This window comes from Mytilus trossulus, chromosome 12, assembly GCF_036588685.1.
Source record: "Mytilus trossulus isolate FHL-02 chromosome 12, PNRI_Mtr1.1.1.hap1, whole genome shotgun sequence".
Lineage (NCBI taxonomy): Eukaryota > Metazoa > Mollusca > Bivalvia > Mytilida > Mytilidae > Mytilus > Mytilus trossulus.
Genome location: NC_086384.1, coordinates 42,919,909 through 42,929,563, shown reverse-complemented (window position 1 = coordinate 42,929,563; position 9,655 = coordinate 42,919,909). Strand labels below are relative to the sequence as shown.

Below are 9,655 nucleotides of genomic sequence, written 5' to 3'. Positions count from 1 at the left end.
GAATGAAACATTTTGTCTTCCATCATATGAATAACAGGCACAATCCTTTTTCTGGTAAAGTTCAGTCAGAAAAAAACGATTATTAAGCTCACAATGAAAGGATTATTATGTCCACGTATTATATTTTCAACATGATAGCTAGTTATATATCAAATCCTTAGGGACAAAAGTTCAATGTAGGATAAAAAAACTTAATTCACATAGATTTTCACTGACCCCCCCCCTCTTAACATGATTTGGAAAAAAATGATTGACCAATAGGGTTATATGTGAAAATCGATTTTATATATACAAAACTTGCCGAATCTTAACCCCCCCCACCCCCAATCTATTTGATTTTAGTGTTTATTTTATCCTACATCGATCTTTTGATGTTGTCCCTTATTTAATTAGATTTAGTTAACTCACAACTAGGTACTGGGTTCTTTATGGGTATTGTTCATGACGAAAAATCTAGTGGATATGTTACTGCAAGCAAAAGTAGTGAATTGGAATATAGTAACTGGCAAGAAACTGTAAACACTGAAACAGCTGCAACCAGTTGCACCAGGATGGGTTATCTTGGCTACTGGGAATCTTACTCGTGTGACGAAAAACTGTATTTCATTTGTGAGAGGTATGATTTTTTTTAGATTTGAAATATTTTATTGGTGTGGTTATAGTTAATATCATCGAATCTTATGGTCAACAAATCTGCTGCTTCTGAACATTTACAAAACCGGATCGTAAAATATCCACAGAAAACACGTTTTTCCTAAATCAACCAAAAAGATGTTTTCACGAAAAAAAATCATAGCAGAACATCTTTTCAAAATTCACTGATTCTCAAAGTTAAGGTCCTGGCATAAACTCGACAAAAAATATATATTTATCTGTAAATGTTTAGAAAATTTTAATATGAGGACCAATGTATCGTCAATAAGTATAATAAAGTATATCATTTACGTCTATGGCAGTCGCATTAATACACAAAAATGAATGTTCGTGTTTAGCTTACCTTTTTTATAGTATGTAAACAAAGTTTAGTTTTTTTTTTAGTTTCTGCCTTACAAAACTTTGTTATGAAATTAGAAATACAAGAATCATTCATTTTACATACGGAATTCATTTCATTCTTATATTTTCTGATAATGTGATCTTGACATTTACCATTATCATTACAGTGATGAATATATAGAGAGGAGTTCTTTCGGAACATCATGGAAAACACGCTCCAAATCATACATGTATGATGGCCATTACTACAGGACTGTTAGTTTAAAGGCAACATATGACGTTGCTCAGGTAAAGGGAATAAATATTTAAGTTGGTACCGAATACCTTGACTAAAATTGATTCGGCTTGTTTTCATAATTGTTTTACAAAATATGACTTGAATCCTTTGACCCTTTGACAAAAATATAAAAATTTAAGAAAACTTGAAAAAAAACTGGAAAAATTGGTTGGATATATAGCGTATAATTCCTGACGTAACAATAGTAGTAAAGGGTAGTTAGGGGTAATTGATTCATCGTAGACCTGTCTTATTTTGGTTGAAAGATCTTGATATATGGAGAGGCATTCAAATTTATAGATAAATGTTTTTATAAAAAAGACAGCTGTAAAAGGCTCCGAAATGACAATCTAATTCAATTCAAACTTGTAAACTAACGGCCTTATTTATGTACAAAAAATGAACACAAATCAAATATGTAACATATAAACCAACGACAACCACTAAATGACATGCTACTGACTTGGTATATGTCCGGGTTAAACATGTTAGCGTGATCCCAATCTCCCCATGGGACAGTGATATAACAGTACAACATAAGAACGAACTATAAAAATCAGTTGAAAACGGCTTAACTCATTAGATGAACTAAATTTCAAGTGGACGTGGCTGGGTACTTTTACATCGCAACAAAAAAAAATAGGTACAGATCTGAGAGTACTCCCATTAACTGAAAGAATGCAAGCACAGTATAATCACAGGTGCCCGATCTTCAAACAGTAAAACATGGAAAAATTGGGGTCTAACTAGTAATGAATAGAAATAACTTATTGAGAATTAGTATGAATGCCAATAAGCAATATAAGTCATGTTGTGTTTTTTTATTATAGAAAAAGTGTAAGAAAGCTGGTGTGTATCTTGTTGAACTCAACAGCGGAAGTGAAAATAGCTATGTCCATGACAAGATGCGTGAACTATGTAAGTGACGTATAATGAAAAGATGAGATAAACCAAATATGTAATCAACGATCGCAATTATTTAATACCGATATCATTTTTTTCATTGTAAAAAATCTCAGTAAATAATGTACAGAATATTTTTAGAGGACAGGTGTTCAGACCGGCGTCACTAATTGACGTATGGACCGACGTGCACCAGACGTACATAGAAAATTGGCTGATTCAGTATACGTTAGGTACACGCAAAGGAAACGCTTAGAAATCGTTAGACGTGCATTGCATTAGTTTGAAGTACGTCGAAATGCACAGGTATACGACTTGTGAACGCTATAATACCGACTTCACATATCAGCGTATAGCTCCAACGTATACCAGGCGTAGTAAAAATGCCATGTACGCTACAAAACGCTAGTAAAGTTGAATGCATTCAACTTGTCAATCACATTTGTATCGTTTGCATATCGAGCATTAAGTGTTTATTGGGCGTACAAGAAGCGTACATAAGCGTTTATCGGGCGTTCAAGTAACGTCACGTATTGTCTAACGTTTGTATAACGTAGATTGAACAAACGCTACAAGAAAAAAAGGTCCCTTGAACGTATTTGAGACGCGACCTGGTCGTATCTAGGACGATAATCCGTGCTTTATGCGTGTTTGGGACGTTTAATTATGGGGCGTTTGTTAAAATCACACCCGCATACGTTTTAGATAAAGTCGAACGACCTTGAAGCGTATTCAACGTGCCCTAAACGAGTCTCAAAAATAATCTTTAGCGTTTTCGACGCGCTTGTAGCGTATGTATTACGTGCGTGCGGCGTACAGGTTCATGGAACGTTTTTCCTTCGAAGCGTGCATTTCATCTCCGTTAGACAAACGCCAAACATACCCCAATATACGTCACTTCAATCCCCGATAAACGCTTATGTGCGCTTCTTGTACGATATAAACACTTTTGCACACGATACATATATGATTGAAAAATTCACTGCGTCAAAAAAAAACTAGCGTTTTGAAAGCCTACATGATTTTTGGACACGCATGGCGTTCGTCGATGCTAAATATAGGTAACAGTAGTATACGGCTTTTCAAAACTCGTAAATTCATGGACAAAAAACAAAATCGGGGTTACAAACTAAAACTTAGAAAAACGCATTAAATATAAGAAGAGAACAACGACACAACATTTAAATGTAAGACACACAGAAACGGACTAAGCATGAAACAAAATCTGATGACAATAACAAATATAACATCAAAACCAAATACATGAATTTGGGATAGAAAAGTACCGTGACACGTCTTATAGTAATGTGAATTCACACTCAAACATAAAAGAAAACAAACGACACAACGATAACACAACGTTAAAATGTAACACACAAAGAAACGAACTATAATATAACAATTGTCATATTTCTGACTTGATACAGGACCTTTTTAAGAAAAAAACGGTGGATTGAACGTGGTTTTGTGGCATACCTCGCAATTTAATGGCAATGTTTAATATAACATTAACATGACAACATAATATTCAAAGACTACAATACAAATAAATAGGAGAACATATTTGACAAAGAAAAACATGAATAATAGCTAACATAAGGCATCAGGTTTAAAATCCAATACGCCAGAAATACACCTCGTCCACACAAGACTTACCAGTGACGCCAAGAAATAAAAGTTCGAAAGTCAAAACAAGTTGTACAGCACTGTAAACGATGATTTGTACCGCCGGTATTAATAACGGTACACAATTTGGTTGAGTTAAACCAGTGTCACGTAAGCACAGTAATTTTAACTGTTCTGATTATTTCTCGTATAAGTAAAACGAAAAAGTACAAATCCGCAGAACACTGCTAGATAGACAGATAGTTAACAAACTCGGAAACGATTTGTATTCATTCGTAATGAAATAAATTCATCATACCAGGATTGTTTTTCTGTACGCGAGACCTGCGTTTCGCTTACGAAAGACTCATCAGTAACGCTTGAATCAAGTTTTGATGTAGAAGAAAAAAACATTTTTGAAGGCCGTCCGGTGACATATAGTCATGATAGTTGTTTATGTCTGTGTCATGTTGATCTCATGTAGACAGTTGTGTCATTGGCAAGCATACCACATCTTCTTTCTTACATAGAAAAAAGTACAAATAAAACCGCTATAAAACCGTTATATAATAGGTTCTCCTTGTGAAATTGTTTTCACATTTCTCAAGGAACTAGTAGTTAAGATTTTTTATTTTCTTAATTTGACTTCCAAATTTTCAATTCTGTATAAATTAAATATGTTATTTTGTTTTCTTATAGAAAATGTATTCATCTTGTTAATTCAAAAATAATTGATCAAGCTATACTTTATTGTAAATCTAACATGGGTAGGCACTATACTCGTGATAATTTTTGCCCGAGCGACAGTAAGGGCTAAAATAACACGAAAATAATGCCTACCTATGTTAAAACTACAATAAAGCATAGCTTGTATTAATTATTTCAATTCTGATAAGGAAAATGTAAGTAATTTCTATGTCCGATGTGTTAAAGTGTAGAGCGTTTGTGAAGCTCTTCCTTGAACCTTCCTTTTCTTGTAAACAAGCAAACGACTGACAATGTCAGAGGGAGGAGTTTTGAACAGCCAGCATGAATTGTTGTCATATCTAGGTCAAATATGTCAATTTCGAATTGCAACACATTACAATAAATTAATTAGTAACAACATGTGCATTATTTAAGTGTTTGGGGTTATTTTAAGTAAATAATATATATAAAAATATACGCATGTGCAAACCAATTTTATTGGATTTAGAGCAAGGGCTTTTCCTAACACGAAAGAAGCACGTCATATTATAATTGCCAATAGTATATGTAGTATGTCTTTTCCCTCATAGATCATGATGAATGGTATTTCATTGGAGGATCGGATACCAAACAGGAAGGATATTTCGTATGGAGTGACAACCAAGCTTTAACCTTTGAGAATTGGTGGCCTGGAGAACCTAATGATAAATATTATGAGGATTGCATAGAAATGAGATATCAGGGAAAGTGGAATGACGTCCACTGTAGACAATTCAAACGATATATCTGTGAAAAGTATGTAAGACCTAACACATCCGTGAGAGTATAAACATATATTGATATGCAATTTACACTAAAAATACGACTTTATGACAAAATTCATGACTTCAACTTTCCAATTGCAAGCTTTTTATTTGTAAGCACTAGTGAAAAAATCTCTGTTCCATCGTTTGATTTATTAACTAGTTTATGAGCGGATACGTTACGCTTTTGCATTTTCACACTTTACGGACTTGAATTACAGGTACATTGACCGATAATGGTTTACTTTTTTAATTTTTTATTTGGACGGAGAGTTGTCTCATTGGCACTCACACCATATCTTCGTATATCTATGTATGTGTGTGCGCGCGTTAAGCAAATCTTCTCTAACAGGGTAATGAAAAAGAACGACGTGTCGATGTCTCAATTCACTAATGATCTTTAGATACTAGCATCACAATATTTTCTGATTCATCAATTGTTTTTTTCTTCCTTCTGAGCGTGAATTATCATGTAAGTTGATAAATAAAGGCAAAAGTAGTATACCGCTGTTCGAAATTCATTAATCGATTGAAGAAGAAAAAATATCCGGGTTACAAACTAAAACTGAGGGAAACACATCAACTATATAGAGGAGAACTACGACACAACAGAAACACAACATTAAAATGTAACACACAGAGAAACGAACTATAATATAACAATGGCCATACATATGTAGCTTGAAACACCTAGCATATCGACAAAACCGACCTCGATTGTCTCAGATTCTGTTTGTTACTTTGATTTGTCTAGTCCTAATTGATTTCGGAGGTTTAAATAAAGGCAACAGTATTATACCGCTGTTCAAAACTCATAAATCCATGGACAAAAAACAAAATCGGGGTAACAAACCAAAACCGAGGGAAACGCATTAAGTATAAGAGGAGAACAACGACACAACGCAACACACACAGAAACGGACCAAACATCAGACAAAACACCACGAGAATAACAAATATAACATGAAAACCAAATACATGAATTTGGAATAGACAAATACCGTGCCACGTCTTATCTCACTATCACATCTATTGTCGCCTTATTCACTAGTACATTAATGACTTAACGTATAATGTGTTGGTACGAACACTTACATGTATCGTTGCGACCTATAAACTTTTGTAAATGAATAATTACAGGTTGCATAAATCGCGAAAACAATTAGGGATACGCACCGAGTTTGTGTCTTGAGGAAACGATGATAGTCCGTCGGAAGGGGACGATAAATGGCTGACCCGTGTTAAGAGAGAGTCATATCTCTTGCACGTTAAAGACACCCTTGTAGATTTCGAAAAAAGAGTAGGCTAATGCCGCTACAAGGCTGCACTCGCACCCGCAAAGTGGAAAGGGATTTATATAAGTTGCAAAACTTGTTTCCCAATCCACTATAAATAAATATGTTTAAACTAAACCGAGTTTTATCTTCACGAAAGGACATTTTAGTCAAAAAGTAAATAATGGTTTGTTGCACATTACAGTTGTGTTCATAAGGCTATGAAGGTATATATGAAGATTATAATCGAATTGCAGTTACATAATAATATAATTATATGTATTTGACACGAGCTAACAGATGCTGCGCGTATTGTAGTGTTGATATCATATTGTATGGAAAAATATAGATTACTCAATACATGTCTCCATCGATACTTTTATCATTTGAAAACTTGAATATAGCAGTTAAGGCTCTACCATTGTTTGAAATAAGTGGAACGATAATATGCAGGCTGGACGATATTGTGATATCATTCTAAATGCATGTTACGATTTTGGCTTGATGATTGATGTCCAGATATCACAAACAAAACCACACAATTTAACACATCTTGTACGTGTTGCATGTCATCAAAAAGTCTGATTTTGCATACTGTGGATTCATTATTATTCATTCGATACCAAATTTTGAGGCTTTCGTGTGTACAGGTATTAGTCTTATATACAGACTATGACTTCTACAAAACCACGAAAACAAGTATCCACGAACATGCAAATTGTCTTAAATCCACGAAAATTGGTAACCACGAAAATAAATGAATTCACAGTACACTATTATCGTTTCAAACACAAATAACTGAACTCTTAGTTATTCATTCATTAAATAAGCTTTTGGTAAAGCTTTATGTATTTTTTGTGAATAATTCTTTTCCTATATCATTAATTTAAACTTATTCTAAAATTTAACAAGTAAATGCTTATATTTTTTTTTTGCAGAGCAATCAGTGATAGCGGATAAAGTCGGTATAAATGCACGTGTCACAACAGAGGCTAAAGTCGGAACAAATGCACCAGTCACACCACCTTCGAATTCACCGGAGCGGACGACCGCAGATTATTTTTATTAATTCTCTGTATCAATCGTAATTTCTTTTAGAAAATTAAAGATGTGACTACATAACCAATAAAATAGTGCAATAATCATCGTTAAAAATTACTTCAATGTATATAGATACAGGAAGTGGTACGAGTGCCCATGAGACAACTCTCCATCGTGACACCAAATCGCCTGCACTGCAGCCGTCCCGCTAGACCACACGACCACCTGGGCTCTACAAAAAATAGAGCTTTCGCTGGCCGTGTGTTACCTTTCCACGTCAGAATTAATCTAGAGGCGTACTGCAGTACGTCTTCATGCCTTATATAGCATGTACTGCAGTACGCCTCTAGATTAAAACTGACGTGGAAAGGTAACACATGGCCAGCGAAAGCTCTATTTTTCGTAGAGCCCAGGTGGTCGTGTGGTCTTATGGTTTGTGTCTATTAAGTTATTTCCCGTAGTTTAATATTAAATTGTTGGTACACTTTTTGATTGAATGCCAATTTTACAATGGACTACGTAATTAATTATTCTCTGGACTTGGTGAAACCCGGTCCTACTAAATAGTCTTTTTTTTCGCAACTGCATGCATGTGAACAGGTCTTTTTTTATACAGATGCTGAGATATGTTTATTATATCTTTTTATTAAACCAAAACTGTTTTAATGGCTTTTTGGATGATTTTTATGTATACCTCTTTTAATTTTTGATTAAATTAATATTTATCTGTGAAATTTGAGTTGTCTTATACATTTTTCATTTTGATATCGTTTTTGAAAAACATGTTTTTTTATCATGTTGATGTCGTACATTTTATATATCTTCCGCATAAACTGTGATCCATCATTATTAGTCTTTCGAAATAGTATTCATATATTATTGTTAAAATCGAAATATTCATACTTGTTTTTGTGCCTTATTTGCAAATTACTTGTCTAAAATCAATGTTCATAACTTAACAAAGTTGTCTCATGCCAATAAAATATCTATATATATTCCCCGAATGCTTTTTCTGTTCCCCGGGCGTTATGTTCTCTTCTCCGGGCGCTTTTTCCTTTCCCCGGGCGCTTTTTCTTCACCCGGGAATATATTGTACATAATTTGTTATACACAATGTCATTATAATAAACATTGTGTATAATGAAGGCCGTACATTGAAGGCCGTACTTTAACCTATAATGGTTTACTTTTTAAATTGTTATTTGGATGGAGAGTTGTCTCATTGGCACACACACCACATCTTCCTATATCTATATATTTGTATTGTATTGTATTTGTATGTGTTTCCATGTGTGTACAAGAGCTCATGACAAGTATAGGTAAATGAGGGTGGTAAAAGGGGGGGGGGGGTGCTTGCACAAAAAAACATGAAATAAGACATAATTTCACGTTCAACGTGAAATAATTTCTGTAATGAAATTTGCACGAAAAATAAATACTTTTATGTGAACCTTTTGTGACTGAGTCACTGTCTTCTCTTATATAAACAATAGACAATATCTTATTCGCACAAACAAATTGACATTAGATGGTTATGGCATACAAAATTAAGACAATAAACTGACAATAGTTAAATTGATTACAGTTATATTAGAGTGACAGTGGTATTCACAGCAAAGAAGAAAAAGGCTATAAATTTCAACAGTTAACACATTATTAATGTTAATAAACAATTTAAAAAAAAAGGACACAAACAAAAATTAGGTTGCATACATGTACATGTATATATATATCAGTTTAATAAAGGGAATTTACTATGCATCACAATTTAATTTTCTTACTATCAACCAAGCTTACAATGAATCGTACACGTACATGTATAACCATTGTTAGTTTGTACAGATATTGTTTTTCACTTACCTAAATATGCAGACATTTCAGCAAAATCTGTCTCCGTCCAGGTATGGTCATTTCGTCCGGCTAGCTGCCGTTTGCGTGTTGCATTTAGGTTGGTCTCTTGGACATGTTTACTAATCATGTCTGTGCCAGTTCACTAATATCAGCATTCAATAATACTTGAGGTCCGGTACGTTCGGTAAACTATCGAACATTTATATATCTTGATTGGC

The 9,655-nt window shown here is 34.0% G+C and overlaps 1 protein-coding gene across 1 annotated transcript; it reads left to right on the top strand.

The window, feature by feature from the left end:
- The first annotated feature begins 418 nt into the window (after positions 1 to 418).
- Positions 419 to 7,673, top strand: LOC134693437 (macrophage mannose receptor 1-like). The gene is made up of 5 exons (XM_063554261.1): positions 419 to 616; positions 1,164 to 1,284; positions 2,104 to 2,191; positions 5,059 to 5,263; positions 7,484 to 7,673. The coding sequence occupies exons 1-5, from the start codon at positions 429 to 431 to the stop codon at positions 7,503 to 7,505; spliced, it is 624 nt and encodes a 207-aa protein (XP_063410331.1). The 5' UTR covers positions 419 to 428; the 3' UTR covers positions 7,506 to 7,673.
- The last annotated feature ends 1,982 nt before the right edge of the window (positions 7,674 to 9,655 follow it).